Raw genomic sequence first — 24,654 nt, 5'->3', positions numbered from 1 at the left:
CTGCATGACTATAGTAATCAAAACAGCATGCTAATGCCATAAAAGCAGACACATTGATTAATGGAACAGAATAGAGAGTCCAGAAATAAACCCATGCCTTATTAGGTCAACTAATCTATGACAAAGGAGACAAGAATATGCAATGGAATAAAGACAGTCTCTTCAATAAATTAGTGCTGGGAAAACTAGACATATACATGCAAAAATAATAAATAAAGCTGGACAACTTTCTTATCCATATACAAAAATAAACTCAGAATGGATTAAAGACTTAAATGTAAGACCTGAAACCATAAAACTCCTAGAAGAAAATATAGGCAGTAAACTCTTTGATATGGCTCTTAGCAATACTTTTTTTTTTTGTATTAATATATGTCTCCCCAGGCAAGGGAAACAAAAGAAAAAAGTAACCAAATGGGACTATATCAAGATAAAAAGTTTTTGTACATTGAAAGAAACCACCAACAAATCAAAAAATACAACTTACAGAATAGAATAGGAGAAGATGTCTGCCAATGATACATCCAATAAGGGATTAATATCCAAAAAATATAAGGAACTCATACAACTTAACATGAAACAACAACAACAACAACAAAAACCCACCAAACAATCCAATTAAAAAATTGGCAGAGGACCTGAATAGACATTTCTTCAAAGAAGACATACAGATGACAAATTGACATATGAAAATATACTCAACATCATTAATCATTAGGGAAATGCAAAGCAAAACCACAATGAGATATCATCTCAATGGCTATCTCAATAAAACAACAAACAAGTATTGCTGAGGATATGGAGAAAAGGGAACCCTCATGTACTCTTGGTGAGATTGTAATTTGATGCAACCACTATGGAAAACAGTATGAGGGTTACTCAAAAATTAAAAATAGCACTACCAGGTGAACCAGCAATTCCACTTCTGGATATTTATCCAAAGAAATCCAAAATACTAATTAGAAAAGATATATGCACCTCTATGTTAATTGCAGCATTATTTATAATAGCCAATATATGTATTCAAAGAAAAAGTGATACATATATTCAATCAAACATTACTCAGCCATGAAAAAGAATGGAATCTTACCATCTGCAAAAACATTGATGTACCTAGAGGGTATTATTCTAAGCGAAATAAGTCAGACAGAGAAAGACAAATACCATATGATTTCATATATATGTGAAATCTAAAAAAACAAAATAAATAAACAAACAAAACAGAAACAAGCTTATAGATACAAAGAACAAATTGACGGTCACCAGATGGGAGGGGGGTTGGGAGGATGGATGCAAAAAGAGAAGGAATTAAGATGTACAAATTGCCAGTTATAACAACAGTCATGGGGATTAAAAGAACAACATAGGGAATATAGTCAATAATATTGTAATAACTATGTATTGTGTCTAGATTGGGGGTGAGCTCTTTGTAAGGTACATAAATGTCTAATCACTATACTGTACACCTGCTACTAATATAATACTATATGTTAACTGTAATTGAAAAATAAATTTAAAAAATAAATAAAATGTTCAAAAAAAGATATATAGTTGTAAAAATTAAATGAGATAATGTGTGCCAAGTGCTTAGGCTGACTATCTTGATGCACAATAGGTCTTCAGTAAATATAGCTCTCTTCCCTCTGAAGCCAAAGCTGAAACATATTTTCCTTTTATCTTCTAGTGGTAGAGGAGTTTGCATCATCAGATACAGTGGTTGATGACTGATTACCTCCATTTCTGTTTAGTTTGTTTTTCTCTGAAACCTATGCTTATGGTGAATGTATAGTCATACAAGTGCTTCTTTCATTTTAAGAATATAAAGCAATAAACCTAACTGGAAGGCCGTTCAGAAAAACAGATGTAAGAAATGCAAATTCTGTAGGCCAGAAAATATTTTGAGTGAATATTTAAAATCGTTTGCAAAATTACATGAATGCTGATTTTATTCATTTTCATTCACTGTATTTTATAAATACCTATTGCAATTGAATAAAACACACCAAATACTTTGTAACATTTTCTCAATAGGTAACATAACAATTCTGACATTTCCAAACCTTTCTCTTTACACTTATACATACATTGGCTGAACACGATAAAATTTCAGAGTAGAATAATAAAGAAAACATAATATCTTAGTCCCTTTATATTTGAAAGATTGGCCAATATATTCAAAATGTAATTCTGAGCATATTTTATTTTTTATTTTGCATTATCAAATACTAATGATAGTTTCTTATACAAAAATTAAACATTCTTAATTTCAATGGTGATTCTTACAATTACAAAATTCTCTTGACATAGGCATGTGTGAAATGAAGATAACCCAATTTTTCACAGACACTCAACAATACAAGTGTAAAGTCTGTGTAAAGATTGTTTTTCAATGAACAATAATTGTCACCTTGAATTAAGCAGAAAAATTCTTGCCATCTCTTATATAGGTTATAACCCTCATCAATATTATAACCAATTATATGGGTTAAAAGCTTAGTCAATAGTTAACCGCAGGAATTATTATTTTTAGTAATTAGTTCATTTCACTAACCTTTTATTATCTGATGAATAAAATCAAATGTGCATTAATTCACTCATTCAACAAACACGTAGAACATACATTATGTTCCATTTGATTTTCTTTGTAGCATTAATGATCTGCATGAATGTTTTTTATCATTTAATAATATTATGAGAGAATTCATCCAAAACTGATCTTTAACACTTTTCCCTATACCTTCCCATAAAATTATTTTAAATTTGCCTTATTATTTTTGCAAGTTAAAAAAAAAAAGAAATTCTTAAAATGCTCTGATTTCAATATTGACAATTTGGTTCCTATTCATGTATTGGTCACATTTTGAACTGGCATCAATATTTAAATCTTATAATAATCAGATATACCACTTTGAACATGTCATTTTGTAGATAGTGACAATTTGTTCTATTTATCCATAAGAGGGACTTTCACATCTATTAATTCAAGTGTGCTGACATATTTAAGGCCTCTTTTACTCCATTTAACTGTTGCATCTGACTGGAGCAAGACTGATGGCAAAGATCTTGACCTTGATACACCGGTTGGATTAAAGGATTCAAGTGGATGATAGAAGTTGTGGCTGGGTTTAAGTGAGGGCCAAACAATGTGGGGATAAACGCTGCAGGGGGCAATGGCTGAAGTGTTATGTGAGATGGGTGGAAGGGGGTAGCAGTGACTAAATGCAGGGGATGACCCGCTATGAAAGTGGGGTGTGCAGGGATGATGGTTGGAGTCAGAGGTGAAAATGAGAATGGAGTAAAATGTGGCTGTGAAAGAGCATGTAGACGAGCTAGAGGGAGGTGATTGCTTTGGGAATTTATGGAAGCCGAAACAGCAAAATGCTGCAGGAATGTATGGTGGATGGTGGTGAAAGAAGTATGCTGGTGAACTGGGACTGTCTGCACCGCTGAGGCTGCAGAGAAGGCAGTCGGCCCTGGAGCAGGCAACCCTCGAAGATGCTTTGATAGGAGCTGTTTCTGCATATGCTGCTGGGCTTGTAGCTGTAGGAGCTTATATTTATCTATTTCATCAGGAGAAAATGTTATTGGCTGTTGAATTAAAGGGGGAGAGAGAGATTTATGACACAATTCGAATTCATCTGCTGCTTTTTCATGCTTCTGCATAGTTCTGTCACAGTAAGAGTTCATATTCCCCTCTACGTGATTCACATGCATGCTTACATCTTGTAAGCTTCGGTTTATTTGGTCCTCTTTGGTCTCTGTTGAATCAGTGACACCAGCATATCTCTTAGATGGAAACGCACCAGGGAAATCATTTGGTACTGGGTCACAGCGTTGAAGAAAAGGCTGGACTTCACTCATTAAAGGTTTTGATTGTTCTTTTGTTGCTGGGTTCTTTTTTATGTTTGGTGACTGAGAGTCTGCTACTACGTGAATTATACCTTTAGAAAGATGGTTATCACAATCAGTGTCTACCAAAACAGTAAAATCATTTGCCTGTGAACTGTTGCCTTTGTCTTCCTCAATAGTTCTTTGAGTTGCACTGCCTTTATCATTTCTTCTTTTACTTATGTTCTGTATTTTTTCAGACAAAGGCAATGCTGATCTGTTACAGCCTGGTGGTGCAAACTGAATCGTGCATTGGATTTGTGAATGAACCTCTGATTCATGTTTGCAACTGTTTGAAGAGACCTCAAAATTAGTTGATTGTTCCTGACATTTCTTGGCTTGAACTCTTTCTAAGAGGCATTTGGCGGTCATGGAGGTCTCTCCTGCTGTAATGTTCAAGTCTGCAGTTTCTGAAGGGTGGCTGGAACAATTCCTCAGATGACGATTGATATTCCCAGAGTTACACTGCATGGGTTTTACTTTTTCCAGATCACAAATGTGAGGGCTGTGCAAAGACTGTTGACTTCTTTCACTTTTATTTAAGTAATAAATCCTCTCTTGTGGGTAAGAGCCCAATCTGCTGTGCTGAGGTCCCTGACAATTAGATGGTTTTCCACTGTTCCCAGCACAGGAAACCTGTGAGCTAGTGTTGCAACGAGTGATTCTCCCGGATTTTGACCCTGAAAATTGTTGTTGATATTTGCCCAGTTTATACATTTCTCTGCAGTGACCATATCTATGTTTTGAATATTTTTCATTTTTAAGTGATTCCCACAATTTGCAGTTTCTGTCTGTCTGTGATTCAGACTGCAAGCAATCACTCTTTGCTATCTCACCAGACAAGCAGAGGCAGCTGTGCTTTCTATGTTTCCCTTTGTGCCTTTTTACTGAGTTGTGTTCTCCTTTACAAAAGTAGAGCAAATTGCCTCTGCCATTACCACTGGACCTGTGACTTGAGCAAGCACTTCTCAAGCTGGATGTACTGTCAGGTGATGTGTCTGAAGGGCTAGAAGGTCTGTTTAGAGACAACTTTGGGGAACTTCTTTTGTAACTTCGGTTTCTGCATGCAGAAACCCTGCCAGTCATGCTGATGTGATTACTATTTAAAATCACACTGAAGTTCTTCCCGTGATCACTGTGACTCCTTACTGTGTAAGGACTAGAATTCCAGGTGAATTCATTTCCATCTTCAAAAGCCGAATGAGGACCACAGGAAATCAGTTTATGCCTTTTAGTCCTAGAGATGTAAGGAGTAAAAGATAGGCCCTCATTTGCATCATTTAATACTACCCTTCGGCAGCTTTGCCAATGGGCCCTTGAAGTTTCCTTGAGTTCATTATCACTCTTCCTATTGTTTCCCACACAGTTCTTCAGAGAGATATCAAGGCAGGCAGGCACTTCAGGACTTTTTGTTTCCAAATCACTTGCGCTAAAATTATGTTTACTCATGTCTGGCTCAGAATCACTGTAGCCCACATTATATTTTCTCTGGAAATTTTCCCAATCCGGATTCTCTATCATCATCTTTGGTTTCAGAGATTGATTATCTTCTTGGATCAATTTGTGTTGGTCTTTGACTAAACCTGAGACTTGGCTCTCTATTTGAGTCTTCATTTCTAAGGGGTCCTTAATCAATTCTGTTTTTGAGTCTTCAGGATCACAGCCATCCTTTGTATTCCGGGAAAGCTTAAAATCAAAATATAATGGGTTGCAGCCATAAGAGATGCAGGGCTCCGTTTTTGTGAAGAGCAGAAGTTCTGTAGGCCATTGGAGAGTGGTGTGGCCATCCTTGCTTTGCACGTGGAGGAAAGGCAATGGTTTGGATTTCACATCATGGGGACATGCTTCTCTTATAAGCCTTTGCACATTTTTGCTAACTCTTTCTGTTTCATCTAAAGATTTTCCTCTCTTCTCCATTCTGGAGTTGGAATTCAGATACACGGGACTGTTTTGCTCTCTTGGCTCTAGTGATAGAAACCCATCCAGACACTCAAATATCCTGGCATCACTGTGCTTGGAAATGTTTGGTGGGCTGGAGGAAGTATTTGCTTGGCATGTGTGATTAATGCAGTTTTCTGAAGGGCTCTTCAATGTATTTCTAGTTTCTTTTCCTCTACTGGAGGAAGTAAAATCCACATCTGAAAGATGAATGTTAGATTTCGAGAATGAAGCAGGAATGCCAATGGAATCTTCTAGTGTTTCATCAATAGAGTCCTTTTTGTCTTGCAAAATTTGAGAACTCATGGAGAAGGTATTGTGTAAAACACTTTCCAGATGGCTTGAGGAGATGTTTAGATCTTCTTCCTTAGTAAGGTGTGTACCCTCATTTGCAATCCTGCGGCATTTGCATTTCTCCACGGTTTGTTTTGTTTTATAGATGGGTGACTTGTTACAATCATGGGTCTCTTCTGTGTTCTCACTGAAAACTGATGCTGAAGATTCTAATTTTACATGCACTTTTTTGGAAAAAGAAAACGATACACCTGTTCTGTGATTTGCATTACTGAGATCTGAAGATGTCTGTGGTACCCGATTCCCAAACAAATAAAGTCTGTCTGTTTGTAATGTGTGTCGATTTGGCATGGTAGACCGTTGTTTATCGGAACTGCTCCTGGGGAGATTTTTTCCTTTAAGGAGAAGAGCACTCTTCATGCATGATACTTTTCTGCCATTTTTAACTGGGAAAATTCCTTGCTGGAGTTGCTTTTCTATAGCTACCCGGGGTGTTTTGTGTGCTGGTCCATTTCCAGAAACACTGTAAATACAATAAATATTAAAAAGATTAAGGCATTAGATTTGAAATCTTATCTATATGTGAACATTTCATAGTGTTTTTATGATGGGTTATGCTACTACTTATAAACTATGTCTACTATAATATAACCATTTCACTGTGCTTAAGTTAGTATATCTGTATCATAGTGGCTATTTCTTTTTTCAATTAAATTTATTGGGGTGACATTGGTTCATAAAATTATATAGGTTTCAAGTGAATCATTCTACAATACATCATCTATATATTGCGTTGTGTGTTCACCACCCAGTCTCCTTCCATCACCTTATATTTATCCTTTTATCCATCACCTCTTTATCCTTTTCTACCACTCCGGCCCCCTCCTTTACCCTCTGGTAAGCACTAAACTGTTGTCTGTGTCAATGAGATTTTATTTGTTTGTCTTGTTTGTTTGTTGTGTTCAGTGTTATATCCTATATATGAGTGAAATCATATGGTTCTTGACTTTTTCTGTCTAACTTATTTCACTTAGGTGCCTATGTCTAAAATACATCATTTAAGTGTGTTCTTTTGAACTTAGCAAAAAGTGATAGCGGGTGAATTTCTTATGCTAGTGCTGCAAAAGTATTGTATTTATACCACAATATACATTCTTCAGAATGTATCTATTTTTTTGGAATAAAGAATTAATATTTTTCACAAAGAGTTTTCCAATCAGTGCCTTCACAATAAATAAGAAATCAAATGGAATTAAAAGTCACTTCCAAAGTATAAAAATATATATTTAATTTGCTTTTTTGTATGTGTTCTAGCCTTTTGCCATTTTTGTTTTCTCAGTTTTAAAATTCATTCACGTTTGCTTCCTTGCTTTCTTTTGAAACAGGGTGGTTAGCTCTTTCTTTATCACCTGTCACTATTTGACTAATTATAATAAATGTATAATATACTGACATGTTTACAAAGCCATCTCAATTACATTGAAATCTTTTCTTTTGCTTCTTACACACCAGAATATTTTCTTTCTACCTTTTGTGCGTATACATGTTTTATCTTTTAACAGCTTTTTAAAGATTATTCATTCAACTGAGCTTAATTAGTAGTTCTGTTAGAAAGCTGGAAACAGCAATGCATATAAGACATGAAACTCTTTAGATTAAAATTATCTAATGTTTTATTTATAAAATCTCTCCTACAAAACAAGGCCTTCCTGGGGGGAAGTCAATACAACTGACATTAATGATCTGATTGTTTGCTTTGAGTTGGCTTTCTTTTCCTTTTCTTTTTGTTTTTCCACATGCTTAGATATATGTTTGCTTGATTTTTTTCTATTTTCAATTTTTATTTCATTTTCATTCTGTCATTTCTTGCTTAAGTATATACAACACTAAAACAACTGATACCTTTACCGCATGTAGTTAAATCCTAATGGAGAGGAATGTTTTCTAAGCCCTTGGTCTGAGAAATTCTTTCTTAATGCCTTCACTTATGAGTATTTGGCCAATCAGCATAGAACTCTGGAGTCACATTCGTTTTGTTGATGAAATTTCATGTACTTTGCTTCATTGTATTTAGATGTTTAATATTGAAGGGTCATATTTAATTAGCCTCCTTTTGTTCATTTTTTGAAATGAATCAGCTTGAGTATTTGTATGATTTTGTAATTTTTCCTTTTTATTTATATATTATGCTTGTTAAATAGACTGTATTTATGTTATAGTTAATATATATATATATATATATATATATATATACATATATATATTTGCTATATTTATTATATATAATATATTATATATATTTATTATTTAGCCAGACCATAGTTACAGATGATTACTTTTGGTTATTATTTTTTTTTTGCTAGTACTTTATGGTACTTTCAATTCAGCTTTATTCAGCTCAGACACATCTCAGATTTCTCTGATTATTGCTTCTTCCCTGTCCTAGTTTCTTGTCCTGGGATTTAGATGTCAAATTTATTGACTCTCCTGAAAATATCATTTAAGTCTTATTATTTATCTCAGTATCATAGTGTCTTTAGTCTTTTTCTCCAGTTCAGAAAGAATTTCTTGTTTTTAATTTCTATTTTACTGACTCATTTTTTACACTGTCCAATCTGTTGTTTGATTTGCACATAACTTACAAACAATGATTTCAGCCACCATTCAGTTTTTAATAATTTCAGATTGTCCTCTCTTCATAAAATAATGCCTGTAACTTTAGAGTTATAGTGTTCCCTTGAATCTTGTGGAAATTAAATTTAGAAATTTTATAAAAATATGTTCTGTTCCTTAAAGTAACTGTTTCAAAATGAAAACCTCCCTCTTATTCATCACATTAATGTCCTTTTAAAATCATTTTCATGTTCTTTAGAGAGTATATTTAAGCATATTTAATATGAGGAATGGCGGGATACTCTAAGTTGTATGGGTTATTGAATATTTCTTTCAAACATAAAGGAAAATTGGAAGCATAGAGGTTTACTGTAGAGGTTGGTCTTTTAAAGTGCTTGAAGCCTAGGGATAGAAGGATGAGGTCCAGAAACATCTGCAGCACTGTAGCTTGCCTCAGTGCCAAAGAGATTCTTTTCCATATTTACAGCGTATTTTGGATTAAGTCGGAGCTATATTTCTGTATTAAGTGACCTTCTCCAGGAACTTCATTCAATCTGATATTATCTGCACTAAACTTAAGAGAAATTGTTCCAAAAGCCTGGTGTGTATATTATCATTCTACCCCTCCTGATTCCATTGTGATGCAGATATTTTACTATTTTTATATTCTCTCTATTTTTTCCTTAATAATATTTTTGCTTATTATGCTGGTACTGTTTTGTCCATTTTCTTGTGTTTACTTATGTTAGTCTAAATGTTCTCTTCTGTATTCCTGTTCTATTTTACTATTTATCTCTCTAATGTGCAAGCTTCTTTCTTTTATATTATTTTAAGTATTTTTAAAGCTTTTTGATCTTATTGTTTTTGTATTATAGTTTTATTTTCTTGTCCTTGATTCTTGTGCTTATTTTACAACCTAATCTACATTAATCATTGTATTATTTTACAATTTTAACATTTTATCCTCATTATTAATATTTTATAACTTATTTTCATGCTTTAGACTTTTGATCTGTCTTATAAACTTTAATTTTCCTTATCTTAAATTTAACTTATTTTTATTATTTTGAAAAATCCTAATTTTTTGTCTTTGTAGTGTTTAGAATTCTATAATTTTAATACAAGTTATGACTTATAACATAATTAAAGGTTTAATTTTTATAGCTATATCCTTATTTATGATTTCACTCCCTCCTGCAGAACTTTCTTCAGTTTATGTTTGTATTTTTTTTTTACCTAATTATTTTTATTTATAATAAAAATGTAACTTTAGAGGTAGCCCTTTAATTCTTATTAATGGATTGTCCATTCCAATAGTTGTACAAGAATTCTAATTCTTGGCATCTTAATACCTGCATAATTAATTATGTTTTGTGCAAGAAGTATACTTTCCAAACAGGAAAAAACAAACATATCAGAACAACATAATTTCTTTACATGATATAATTTCCTAATGTTCCACATTATCTAGCTCTCTTATATAAGGAACTTTATATTCTCACAATCAGTGGTCCCACAATTTTTTAAATTTGGAAAAAATGTCCATGTCAAGTTGCACTATACTTAGACTTACACATATATAATTTTACAAATAGGTGTGCATACAATAAGTGGTCTTGCTGAGAAATCAATTAGGTTAAACTACCCAAGGGATGGCCAAAGTTGACTGCCCTTTATAAGATCCATTAACCGTTTCTGCCATCATTTTAAAAATCAGTTTGATTCAAATATTCTTACTACTAGTCCTCTCTTCTTCCTAGGTTCATGGGGGAACCTTCTTGTTATCTGCATTATCCTACTAAGCCCTCATTATGAGAATAAAGGACAAAGAAAAGTTGTCTAGGAGATGGATAATACATACAGGTGATTCTTTTTTCTTCTTTCATTTTATTTCTTACTTTCATTTGTCAATTCAGCTGCCAAAATGAAAATATTTAATAATCCTATTAAGAGACATATTAAGTGACATCCCGTGAGGCTGCTTAAGCAGACAGAACAATTGTCTGGAAGGCAGATGGTGGGTACTAGAAAAGAATGAAATCATTTTCCTAGTTCCAAGTAGCTGGAAAGCTGAACACCTATCATTTCCGTAATAATGATTGGGACCTAGAGAGCCTGCCTACTCTATAGAAGATGCAGTTAGGTTTGTATTTGTTTAGTTAGTAAGATTTCCAGAGGGACAGCTCAACCCCAGTAAGGTGGATCTTTTAATTTGTTTTAATTTGGAAGACACTTAATGGGTAGCTCTGCAAACTTAGAATTTCTAAACAAAAGCATCATCATTACCATCACCATCACCACCACCATCACCAACATCATTATCAAGGCTCCTCTGATCCTTTGTTTCTCCCCAAAGAAAATATAGAATGGGCAGGTAGAAATGTAGAAGTTTAGAAGTTTGTTATTTTGTAATAACAAAAGAACCAAAATTATGTTTACTCAGATTTTCTGCTGTGTGTTCTTAAAGGACCTATCTAAAAGGTGTCTATAGTGAGCCTTGTCCTGTTTTTGTTGTTGTTGTTTTAATAATCTGACTCATTGCACCTCATAATTAACCACCTAGGAATTAACAGCTCCCCTAGATTTTTTTCCTGCATGCTACCCGAATAGCATGGTGTTATTCAGTAAGGTGTTTCCTTACAAGTTCTGTTTTGACAAGTGCTGTCTGATTATCTTACTGACAATGGGTTCAGGTAACATATTTTACAATACTCATTGCATTGGCAAGTAAAAAGCCAGTATCAAATGCGTGTCCTGTTTCAATGATTGTATGAGATCTTAGAACATGCATTTTTGTATTAACCTCGCCTCTGGATATATGTGTTTCTGACAATTATTTTTTTCTTTATACCAAATTTATCACTTATTTTTAATCTTATTATATTTTATGTATTTTCATAATTCAAATTACCCTAAGATAACTCATGTACAAACACATGAATGTATGTAAGCAGAATACTAATTGTGTTTTTACTCATAACTGATCTTAAAAAATAACAATATTCTTATAATCAAATTTGAGGTTTAATATTTTATGGTACTATAATTGAGTCATTCACTCCCAAGTTTATTGTATATTGTTTTTCACTTAAACAACAGTAGTTTAAATTTTGTCACAGCTATAAATTTCACAGTTCACTAGGTTGCTGTCAACTACATTAATTAGCAATATTAGTATTCTACATTATGATTCATATGAACACAAATCACAATCTGCAAATTTAATTGAATTTCAGGTGGCAATTTTCTCACCTAGAAACATTCAGCAGTTCCAAGCTTATGTAAAATTGCTATTTTTCAACTAAGAGAATATGTTATTGTGTCCTTGTTATAATTATCAATAAGTGCTAAATTTAACTGAATTAATGACATCTTACTTGTCCAGACAATGATAGTGTCATTTATTCTAGATTCAGGTGTGTATAGGGGAATGTACAGAAGATTTATTTCCTCCCAAAAGGACACATTGTTATTTATGGTTTTAAAATTATTATTATAAAACTTAAAATAATCACTAAAGAGTTATGCTCATAGGTCCATTTTAATCAAATGGATAGAATAAATGCTAGTATATTTGAATAATCCTTGGATCATTTTATTAAAGAGCACATTAAATTAATGATATTGGGAAGAAAAAATCAGATGTCAAAGTCATTAATTTATGAACTTGAACTATTAGAACATTTGCCCTTGGACATATCTGTTGCTTAATTATAATTTGTTTATATTGCTACAGTGAACCATGTAAATTTATCATTGAAATTTCCCCAGAGGTTGAAGAGAGTTTTGAATCACCTGAGACACCTCTAATTCTTACCATTCAGACTGTTGCCTTAACTCAGCCAGCTGATGGAGTCGTTTAAGTGCTTTTTCTTGTTTCTTCTCATCTTTCCATGACTTGGAAGCTACATTTCGAGCAAATTCCCGTTGTTTTAATTCTTTCAGTCTCTGTGGACAAAGAAGAAAAACAGAAATAACTAATGTATTCTTTTCCATCCACAATGTTCCTTATTAAATTTGGTCCTGGGTGCAGCGGTGACTTTCTGGATAGGGAGAGTAAAACATCTTATCCCTTAATGCTATTCTCTGCTTCGTGATAAATTTAGTTTTCAACTGGATTATTTATTAAAGCTTGTCACAATCACTACAGAAATATGCTGCAAAGCTGGACCCCAGTCCTTGCTGGGACCACCCTGGCTATATAAATACAATAATCTGTGTGCCTGTAAAAATGTAAATGGGGAAAATGTGCAATATATGAATGAATATGAAGGGAGAGGAGGTTATGGGATGCACTTTCCTCTACCATTGCCCCCAACCCTCTCACTTGTAGAAAGTACTTACTCTTATTTATAAAAAAATGATGCTATTAAATACATTGGGTGAAATAAGCTTGTTTTGGTGAAGAGCATCTGTTATTGTGAAATATTTAGTTTAAAGCTCTAAATGTGATTGTTAACTTTTTCCCCCCTAGGGGAAATATTTACCCAATGCACATTTCTTTATTGTATCCAAGAGGACAAAAATGGGTCAGAGTAGAGGGTCGGCCATATTTGATTTAAATTAACCTACCACTTCTTTTAATTAATCTTTCCTCTAAAATAATTGGCTTACATGCGAATTGGATTATACTCATTACCTGTTTGGATTTCTACTTCAGAATCTGCACTAAGCACATGTAATGATATTGAACAAATTGAGAAACAGTCACAATCCAATGAGCGTCTTGAAGTTTGAGGCTTACTCCTGAACTGAGAGTATATTTATATATGAAGATTAGCCTTTCTTAATCCATACAAAATGACTGTAAACTGCCTGAATTCTGTATCCATTTAATTTGTTTTCATTTCCCAAATCCACTATAAAAGATATTTCCCAGGGATGGCAAAAACCACATAGCTATCAAGCGAGGTAATAACGCTGCAGTAGACTATTTCCAACCCCCAGAGCAAGGGCCAAGACCTTTAATGATTATTAGGTCTGTTCTTGAAAGGGAACATGCTCATGGGAGATGGTGGCCAGATAATTGCTTCTAGGCTAAGCATCTGAAGAAGGAGGCAGGTCAGTCTTTCAAAGACAGAATATTTCGAGCACAAAGAATAATAAGAGTTTCATAGAACTCAAAACAGCCACAGGGAGAACAGTGGAGACCATCTGAATTCAATTTTTGGCAAAAACTTCAGAGCCTTTTAAAAACACAGAAAATTTCAAGAAATAAAATTATGGCCCTGGTATTATGAGAAAAAAGAAAAGAAAAAAAAAAGGATAAACAGTTCCCTGGAGTTGATAAACAACAGAGAGCCCAAGAAAGAGTAGCGTTGATCAGAAGATAGAGAAGGGCTAATAAAAACCTCCATTTCTACTTAGGCTTCTTCTCACACTTCCTCAGCCTCCAAATGTACGAAAATCTAATTCTTGGAGTGAAGGCTCATTTAATGAGCAAAGACCTTTTGAAAAATTTCCTCCACAATTTAAGAGCCTGCATAAAATACAGCACAACTGTGTCAAATTTAATATTATGAGTGTACAAAACCTGAAAATCCTAGAAGAGGATATTGATTCATTTACTGACAATATCTGATATTTGACTCTTATTATTGGAATCTTGTTTTAAACTTCCTGGTATACCTGTTTCTTTCATTAACCTCCCAGATTCCAGGACAGCACTTCTATCTCTGAATTATAGAAACGATTGTGAATTCTGTCTCATTCATCCTACAACAAATACTGTTAACTCCTACTATGTAATAGGGTATAGCAATTTATAAATCAATTATTTTCCCTTCAAGGGAGGCAGACAAGTAAGCAGATACTTATATAAGATAGTGCTGACTTTCTTAATAGGGGTAAATACCAGATGCTTTGAAGATTATAGGAAAAGTTAAGACAGATTGGCAGGTGGAGGGGGTGGTGGTGAAGATTTATTGTGTTGAGAAAGTTAGCAAAGTTAAAGTGTTTTTAAGCAACATAGAAAAATGGAAGAAGAGATTTTGTTTAAAGATATCTAGCCACAAATTTGACGCCAATGCTGAGTGCTCAAGACTAAACAGACAAATAAAACCCTTGAGATCTACAGAGGGATCTCAAGTTTCAGAATACTCATTAGCAGTGCATGTGTGTTCTTTACTTGGCCTGAAAATACTCCAGGCCAAGGAAAGAACCAGCTGAATGAATTACAAGCAACAGTGCCTAACATTCATGTATAGTCAGGAATAATGTCATTTCTCACCAATAAAATTAGAAAAACTCATGGGACGTTAAGTATAGAATCCAGGGATGTCCTGCTTTAGTAAAGAATAATTAACCATAGACTGATCACTACTTTGGAATTGCCTATCAAATAAAAAAAGCAAGAAATAGTTCTGATTCCAAGTAGCTTAGCTGTATTTCAGAACCTAATTCAGGAATATTTATAGAAATATAAAAATAGCCAGCAAAACAAGGAAAAACTAATGACATCTAACATCCAATCAAAGATTATCAGGCATGCAAAAAACTAGGAATTCACAGCCAAAAATAAGGAAAATAATCAACGGATCAAGACCAATACAGAACTGATGCAATGCTAAAACTGACAGAAAAGTTAATTAAGACAGTTACAACTGTATTACATATGTTCAAAAAGTAGAGAAGAGATGATAATCTATGGGACAATTTGTTAATTGCAGTTTCTGAAGAAGGGGGAGAGGATATTTACATATACAATAGGTAAAAATTTTCCAAACTTTCTGAACACTGTAAACCCCCTGTAGGTCCCCCAAACACTGTAGATCCCCCAACAAACCACAAGTTCAGGAAACATGAAGAAAATCACACCCAATGCTCATAACAATAAATTTTTTTAAAGTCAGGAAATAAAGTAAAATTTAAAAAAAAAAAATCCAGAGAGAAATGACAGATTTCTTTAGAGAAGACCAAATAGTAGGATGGCAGAATAATTCTCATTGGAAGCAATACAAGTGAGAATATAATAAAACAACATCTTTAAATTTCTGGGAAAAAAATTTTAAACTTGTCAAAGTTAAATTTTATACTTAGTGAAAATACCTTTTAAAAAAGAATGAGATGAAGTTCTGGTTAAGATGGCAGACTATGTAAACACTGTGCTCACCTCCTCTAATGACCACATCAAAATTACAACTAAACTACAGAACAACCATCACTGAGAAAGTATCTTAAAAGCAGCAACAGAAAAGCAGTTAGTTACATATATGGGAGCTTCCATAAGACCATCAGCTGATTTCTCAACAGAAACTTTGCAAGCCAGAAGGGATTGGTATGAAATATTCAAAGTGATAAAAAGCAATGACCTACAGCCAAGATTACTCTACTTAGCAAAGCTATCATTTGGAACCAAAGGACAGATAAAGAGCTTCCCAGACAAGGAGAAGCTAAAGAGTTCATCACCACCAAACCAGTATTACAAGTAATGTTAAAGGGATTTCTTTAAGAAGAAGAAGAAAGATAAAAATAAGAATGATAAAATGGCAATAACTACATGTCTATTAACAATTAATTTAAATGTAGATAGATTAAATCTCCAATCAAAAGATATAGCATGGTAGCTGGCCAGTGTTCTCAGGGTGTTTTTGCAAAGTGGTCATAGGACCAGCATTGGAGCAGGAACTGAAACTGCATTAACTTTGTAAAAACCACAGCCCACAACCTGTAGCTCCCTGGAACCCTGCCCCATTCATCTAGAGCTGTTAACATCGTTTTTATACTTGGAAAAACATGGAACACACAATTATATAGACCAAAAAGATCAATAATTTGACTCATACTTAAAAGTTAGATAATACATTTAAAGGTTGATTTCAAATATTGTTAATTTAGAAAATTTGTATGGAAAGATTCAATTTTACCTTAAGACTTGTGACCACTAGCACACATTACAATATGGGGGACTGGGGTTAGGAAAGCAGTTTGTGGCTATGAAACAGATAAAAACTAACTAGCCATTGGGGAATGGAACCCATGGCCTTCATCTCATTAGTACCAGGTTTAAACCAACTGAATGAGCTATAAACGGATAAGATTTTGATACCTAGCAGATGGATGGATTTTCATTCCTTACTTAAAATTCCTTTCTAGGCTCCATATTATTTGTACAAAAATGTGATAACGTTTCTGTTATGTGGAAAAGATGGGGAGGGTTTAAAAGAAGAAGGAGAAGGAGAAATAAAACAAAATATAACAAAAAAAAAGATTAAAAGAAAAGGATGTAAAAATGTATACCATGTCAATATTACACTAGAAGAAAGCTGGAAGAGTTCTATTGCTGGAACAGAGAGTAGATTTTTAGAGTAAAGATATATTAATAGGAATAAGGAAGTTTATTTCATAATAATAATGGGGTAAATTAATCAAGTTAACAAAAACGGCCTAAAAGTGTATGTACTTATTAACAGAGCTTCACAATACATAAAGCAAAAAGGGATAAAACTGCAAAGAGAAAAAGTTCAACTCACAATAATAACAGTTTTCTAATGCCCCTCCACCAAACAACAACAAAACGCTACTCACAAATACCACACTTCTGGAAAAGGTTACACCACATGGTCATGCCTATTATAAAAGACCCTTCCAAGTGTTGATTTGACTAATGAAAAGAGGATTGTTTGACTCTGGACAAGTAATGCGAACTTCTAAGAATCCAGAAGTCAAATTTTGCCAACCTCGTATTTTAGCTTGGGTTTTCTCAAGTTTCTAGTTTTTTATCCTAATCCGATAAAAATCAATTTATTTAAGCAACGGTAGCTGTCAATTTATTTAAGTATGGTAGCTGTCAATAATCCTACTCAGTTTAAAAAAGTAAACCATTTGGGGAAAAAAATCTTTAAAGGTATGTAGTTGATCAGCTTTTACTGAGAACAGCTCAAGACAAACATATTTCAGAAAAAAAAATTGCTACCTTACAATTTACAATGAACTATAGAAAGCTCAATAATCAGTTGTTTGCCAGTAGGGACTCAGGATGAACAGGTTAGAGTAGGTGAGAAGTTGAACCTCACAGGGAGAGGAGGGAAGGAAGACAGAGAGTAGCATCTAGCCATAGAGGGAACACAACAAAGTGTCTGGTTTCCAGAAGTGTTTGGATGGTACACACTCAGTGTAGGGGTTAAGAGAAGAATTCTAAAATCAGTCAGACCTGAGTTTGTGTCTTGTCTCTGTCACTCACTAGCTGTGAGACTTTAAGGAAGTTACTCAATCTGCCCTAACTTCAGTTTATACATTTGTAACTTGGCAAACTATCAGTATTTACCTTGTAGAGTTCGTAGAATTATTATTTGAGTTGAGAAAAGCAAACTGTTGAGGACAGCACATGCTATATAGCAAATGCTCAATGAATATGAACTATTATCACTCTCCAAGGTAAGGAACAGTTAGATTTCATGGAACTTTGGGAAGCAGGATGCATAGGAACTCTTGATTTAACCGGCAATGGGGAGCCATTAGATCATTTGATTCATATTCTTATTGAAAATAGAACATTTGAGTGATTTTCATTTAGACAGTTTTACAAAACTGGTAGGTGTAACATTTTCTAAAGAAGAAGACAGAGAAAGGAAGCATGCTGGGTACATTCCTCACCTTTGTCTGGAATAATTTATAATGTTTAATGGAAACATGTCAATTTCTGTAAGTTCAAGATCATATGTCACTAGTGAAGAAAATCATAAAATTTGGATTAAAATATGATTAGTTGTCAGATATTCTTTGATAAATCTTATTTAAAGTTTGCCTTTGGGTGTTAATGTTATTCAAAATGGATCTCAATCAAGAATGAGGGTAAAAGAGTGGGCATCTTGTATTTCCTAGGGGGAAATAGGAACATCTAGGTCCTGTCCTTGTATTTTTTTAAAGACATTAAAAGAGAAATGGCAGAGCAGATGGTCTTCACAGTCCTGAGGAAAGCTTACCTGCCATGGCCTTTGCCCTGATCAGTGCAAAATGACTGACTCAGGGGTCAAGGTAAAGAAAGAAAAGTAGTCTTCACATATCTTCTCCAGTTTTCATCATGCATTTTATCCTCTCTCAGCAATAAGTGAAATAAGACTTATAAAGACATACTTGCTAAAATACATTTTATGAAATACTTGGAATTTAATTTTCACCTCAGGTTCATTTTAAAAGCACAAACTAAGTAATCTTTATTTCCCTACCTGCCAACAAGAATGCTTGTCACTTGCATTGCAAGTGGAATTCAGCTGTGAATAAATAAATGAAGAGGAAAGTTGATTAGGCCAGCGAGTGTCTATGTGTTTGGAATATCAGTGCTCCCAATATCATTGCCTACCAGTCAGAACAGGCATGTAAACACCTGCCCACTCCAGTAACCACTCTCTGATCCACTTCACTGAAGCAGAACACACATGTGAAATGGAGTTACTCAAGTGTATATACTTCTTCCATCCTGCACTTTCATCCATGGATCCCAGGGTACTTTGCAGGCATTAATGTTTTTCTTTACAACAGAGCAAAACCCCAATGCAAAAGGTCAAACTTATTAACCTCATTTTAGAGATGAAAAAACAAACATATAGAAGGTTAAATGACATGATCTATACCAAAGGAGAGACAAAAAAAAACACAACTGTGACATGAAAACAGAATGTCTAGTATTCCTAAGAGTTAAAGAAGTCAGAAAAACTTACGTAAAATTCTAGACATTTATAATAGTTTCATTTTGTGACATTAAAAGTCTGTACAGTTCTGGGATACTGCTCATTGTTCGGAAATGTTTTTATCAAATGATTTGGGCAACATTCATTGATCATTAACTATAGACTAGGAGAGGGTATAATTTGAACAATATAATCAATATATGAGAATTAAATTACATAAAATTTCTTGATAATTTCTCAGAAAAATTCTCCCTGTTGAAATTTTCTGTTTTTTTGCATGTTGTTATCTTTTATGTGATCTGGTAGCTATACAAAGACAGATAGTAAAAATAACTAAAATGTTTTTTTAAATGTCTCCCATCTTAGAAGCTACAGTTCAGGCTCCTAACCAGAGGAGTTCCCTGCTGTGTTCTGCGATGAATGCATCTGTGTACCGTCTCTCTGATGGGGATTCCCTGCTCCAAGGACCAAGCGTGCCGCAGGCAAGCTCAGAATGGGTCAGAAGAAATGATATTCTGCCTCCATCTTCTTCTTCACAAGTGTTAAGTTAAATACTTTACAACAAGAGCTGGAAAATTCTTTTTACATGTGCTAGAATATGAATTGCTCAACTCTAAATCTAATTGCTGATTTTAAGCAAGCTGTGCTTTAACAGTCGGGATGTAGAGATTCCTTGTCAAGCTCATTTCTGGACTCTTTGGCTGTGCCCAACTTTTAAGAGAGGTAGAGTCCGGCCTAAAGACACCACTATTTCAGCACTGATTTGGGGATGGTTCTAGATTGTAGGACAACTTGAAATTGTGGATCATGTAAAAAATTTCTTTATAACCCCAAGTAGCCTGTGACACCTCCATGGCTGAAGGAAGGGCATATACTCAGGTGCTAAAGATATGTGTCCCAGGCAAGCCACCACTTCCACGGTCTAGGACCCCCTGAGAATAAGGTTTCCAGGTGGGAATTCCCGCCCGTTCTCAGGAAGTTTTTTGCTTTCCTGTTCCCAAATCCGGAGAAAAGTTGGTCGGGAAATCGGGAAAATCGACTCCTTGAACCCAGGTGGTTGGGTCGTATTGGCCATCACTTTGTGTAAACGATTCATCGTGGAGAACAGAAAACAGTTTGTAACTCTGGATTCGGGAATGGGAAAGTGAAAAAAAATTCCTGAGAACGGGTGGGAATTCCCGCCTGGAAACCCTACCTGAGAAGCTCTCAAATGGCCATAGACAGCTCTAGTATTCCCGCTACTTCTGAAATGTTACCCAAATTCTTCCACCCTCTAGCTATTATGGTCAGGCTCCAAGTCAGCTGCTACCCCAGGCACAAACTTTTATTTGTTTAAACTGCAAGGTTTATTTATTTTCTGCACTATGGCATAACCTAGAAAGCCATATTATATCAGGTAAGAATATAGCCGATACTACATCAGCATTAGTATCTCTAGCGACTGCCCTGAAATGAATAACAGCGTTACAAGGAAAGTCCTTTGGCAATGAGTAAATGGGAATTGTTGTTCAGACTGAGTTAGTACACATCAAACGGCTTTTAATCTCTACCCTTCTCCATGTTCACAATGTGATAAGAACACACCTGCCACATTCAAACCACATTAATTCCTATGAAGTGTCTGCAGAGAGTATGTTCAGGTCTGGAGAAACCCAGCATTTCTGGAATGAGCCAAAGGAAGTTCATTATGTAAAGATTATGACCTCAGTAAGCATTTGATAGACTGATGCTTTGTTAGCAATGCCACAGAACAAATAATTTTGTGTTTTATCACAGTTCTCTCTAGATCATGAAGAATAAGCTCAATGTGAGAAACATAAGAAAGATGTTCGGCCAGGGAAACCCAGACACTTTTGCTCATGCAACAGCATTTCAAAACTATCACCATTTCCTTAGAGAAAAAGTGGAGAGTACCAGAATATTACGTACATTCTTTATAGCTTGGCATGTAAATTACCTATAGTTTATCTTTAAAAAGTATTATTCATACCAAAAAAATACTCATATAAATTTTATAAATCTCCATCTTTTAGAAATACTTCTAAATATCAACATGTGGAGTTTGAATGGATATCAAAAGTGAACCATTAAAGATATTTTTCTGTGAGAGTTTCAATACTATCTCTAGCACTCCCCCCTGTCACATGTGGATGAGACAAGGGCCTGAAGGAAAGCTTTTATTTTGTTCGTTTTAAAGATCAGGAGTATTAATCACATTTCTTGTGGGAAACTTTCAGGAAATAAGTGTGTTTTTTCTGCAGTAGGCCCTAAGATTCTAAAAAGTTAATCTTAAGAAAATCCCATGGCAGACCTCTGCTCTCCCAGAAGGTTGTGTGGTTGCTGTCATGATGACATTTTGACTGGGCAGGTTATTATCCAGTGCATGCAGAGTTCTCTCCCAGCTACGTGACTCCTTCATGTTTATCCCCTCTCCATTCAGTTCCTAAAGAAAACGTAACCTAGCACTCTGACTCATCTATCCAGCTGTTTCTTTTAGAGCAATTTCTTGTATTTCAGCATCTTGTATGACCTAACATTATATGATTTTTAAAAGCTCTTTCAATGTCTACTTCATCCTCCCCACTCTTTCATACCCTACTTTAGGGTCAGCGATCCTTACCGAGAATACTGCAGGCAGAAGTATTTAATCTGTACATACCTGCAAATTTAGACTGTCTTAGTGCAGGGAAAGTATTTTGAGATTTCCTCATTTTCCTGCCTATATGTTGTTTTGAAGTAGAACTGTCTTTGAGAAGAAACTATTAAAATAGAATTAGGAACAGAAATAAGAAATAAATGAAATTAGACTCTGGTGTAAAATTGACTTTTGAATCATATTACTCTTACACAGTAAATAGAGATGATATTTTTAAAGCTAAAGATAACAGTTAGTAATGGGTTGAGCTACATGTGTCAGAAATTTGGCTACAGTGGCTTAATTGAATAGGTTTATTTTACTCTGAACCAAGAACTACATTCAAGCATGCTACAGTACTTATACCTTCTCCAGGAAGCCCACAGATCAATCTCCTTTCAGTTTTCAGTTTCTTCCAGCTTAAACATGTGGCTTTATCCTCCTGGCTTCAATATACCTGAGAAATATCAGGTATCAAAACTACATTCCAAGGAGAAAGAAAGAAGAACTAAGGACACAAGCTGACTACACGTTTTTCATCTTAAAGACAACAGCCTTTTGTAAGTTGCACCAAGTAGACTTTTCTCGTGTATCATTTGCTACAGGGATGTCACATGCTATTGGCATTTAAGTAAGCGTTGTAGGAAATCCAGATTTTCAGCTAGGCCTGTGGCCACCCCTCACTTAAATCTGGGTTTTGTCAGTAAGGAAAGAAGGTGGTAGGGACATTGAGTTGGTAACCAGCAGTGTCTGCCGTATTAAATTGCTAAATGTCACCAAAAGGGATGGCTGCAGCTAGTGTTCAACAACGTGCCCTGTTTCTTTCCGCTATTAAAACTCTGCTCTACAAGCTCTGAGTCATTGGGCTGGAAAACATGATACAGAGAAGTTTCCAGATCATTTTACTCAACATCCTCATAAAGACCTTCATTAAAAATGACATATTGTCTCAAAAAAAAATTTGGAGTTGATTTTCTACTTAGGTATATAGTGTTAGAAGTAGGAGACAGCAAGCTAAGGCCCATGAGTCAAATCTAGTCCTCAGGCTGTTTTTGTAAATAAAGAGTTATTGTAACACAGTGACAGGAAAAACAAAATCTTGTGAGGTGTTCTAAATTAAATCACAGTGGCTGGAGAGTGAGAAAAAGAAAAAACAGCCTGTTAATAGCTGTGCACCAGCTCTTACAAAAGACTGCTCATATTCCTGTATATCTGTTGGAATTTAGGATTCATATTCAGGTGGCTATTTTCATCATTACCCAAAAAAAGAGAATAGCCAGGGATCATAGAACCCCACGAGCCTCCACTTCTTATTTACACATGGATTTTTCAATCTACTGCCCACAGCTAATCCACAGGAGCAGCGGACACTGCTTCCTTGCAGACTCTGCACCTTCTCCAGATTTGGCCCCACTTCAGCCCCACCCCCCACCTACTTGATATAGAAAAGCACTCAACAACTCCAGGATGGAAGGCATGTTGTGTTTTCACCTCGCCATGCAGCTGGTGGTTCAGACTTCATTCCCCAATGGCATGCTGGGAAGGCCTAAAACATCCTCGCTTTAAGAAAGTCTTTCAGCCATGGGAGTTAAAACTTTAGTTAACAGCCATGCCCATTTGTTTACGTCTCATCTCTGGTGACTTTCTTGCTGTGATGGCCAAAGTAAGTCCTTGCAACAGAGACCACATGACCCACAAAGTCAAAAACATTTACTGTCTTGCTCTTCAGAAACTGCCACCCGCTGTGAGTGAAATAGCGCTATTCTTTTTAGTTCAAGATGAGGGTGGGTGGTTATTTCTATATTTACACACCACATGGGATATTTTCCCAGAGAAAAATGGCCAGGCCAAGGAAAATGTAAAGAGGCAGGTAGTGGTGAGAAAAAGATGTATCTGGAAGGAATACATTTCATTTAACCGACAGTAATAAATCTGAAGCTACAGAATGCAGAACTACCAGTGCTTAGAGGATAACTTTTAGTATCCCTATTATGATACTGACTTATCTTAGCTTTAACATTACCAACTTCCTGTGGGAAACTGACTGAATCGAGCCTGACTTTGCTAACAAATCAAGCCCTGAATACGCTCATTGAATAGGATCCTGCAGAGCTATTAAATGATCAGCTAATTTTCGGAACCAACCGATTGAATCATTTCTTATTTCAAGTGTTTTACTGGCATTGTTCACAGAAAACAACATTAAGCAGATATGAGATTCATGGCCTTTTCTATACTTTGCCTATCTTTGCATAAAAGTACTGCTGAACAAATACCTAAGAAAAATATGGATAGTTAAGTCAAGACTGGATATTACAAAATAATAAGGATCATCATATCTGAAGAACAATAAAAAGACTCATTGGTTTTGGGTATACTCATATATACCATGTTTCCCCAAAAATAAGACCGGGTCTTATATTAAGTTTTGTTCCAAAAGACGCATTAGAGCCTATGCTCAGGGGATGTCATCCTGAAAAATCATGCTAGATCTTATTTTTTGGTTAGGTTTTATTTTCGGGGAAACAGGGTAGTTGCAAATGAAACTGATAACTACTCATTTAAAACAATTTTATGCTATCTTCCCCCAAAAGTATAACTTTATTAAGTGCATTGTGGGAGACATGTTGCATGCTTCATTGTAAATTGCAAGAGCCT

General features: G+C 34.9%; 1 protein-coding gene across 1 annotated transcript in view; it reads right to left on the bottom strand.

The window, feature by feature from the left end:
• Positions 1–357: 357 nt before the first annotated feature.
• The window catches only part of ZNF804B (zinc finger protein 804B), a 447,541-nt gene continuing 423,244 nt past the window's right edge, over positions 358–24,654 (bottom strand). Inside the window, exons 3-4 of the mRNA XM_019716413.2 lie at positions 12,551–12,681; positions 358–6,643 (exon numbers count right to left, since the gene is read on the bottom strand). Coding sequence (XP_019571972.2) covers positions 2,977–6,643; positions 12,551–12,681 — 3,798 coding nt within the window. The 3' untranslated portion in view covers positions 358–2,976. The remainder of the gene's footprint in view (positions 6,644–12,550; positions 12,682–24,654) is intronic.

Source organism: Rhinolophus sinicus, linkage group LG09, assembly GCF_036562045.2.
Source record: "Rhinolophus sinicus isolate RSC01 linkage group LG09, ASM3656204v1, whole genome shotgun sequence".
Lineage (NCBI taxonomy): Eukaryota > Metazoa > Chordata > Mammalia > Chiroptera > Rhinolophidae > Rhinolophus > Rhinolophus sinicus.
This window is presented reverse-complemented; position numbering and strand designations above follow the sequence as displayed.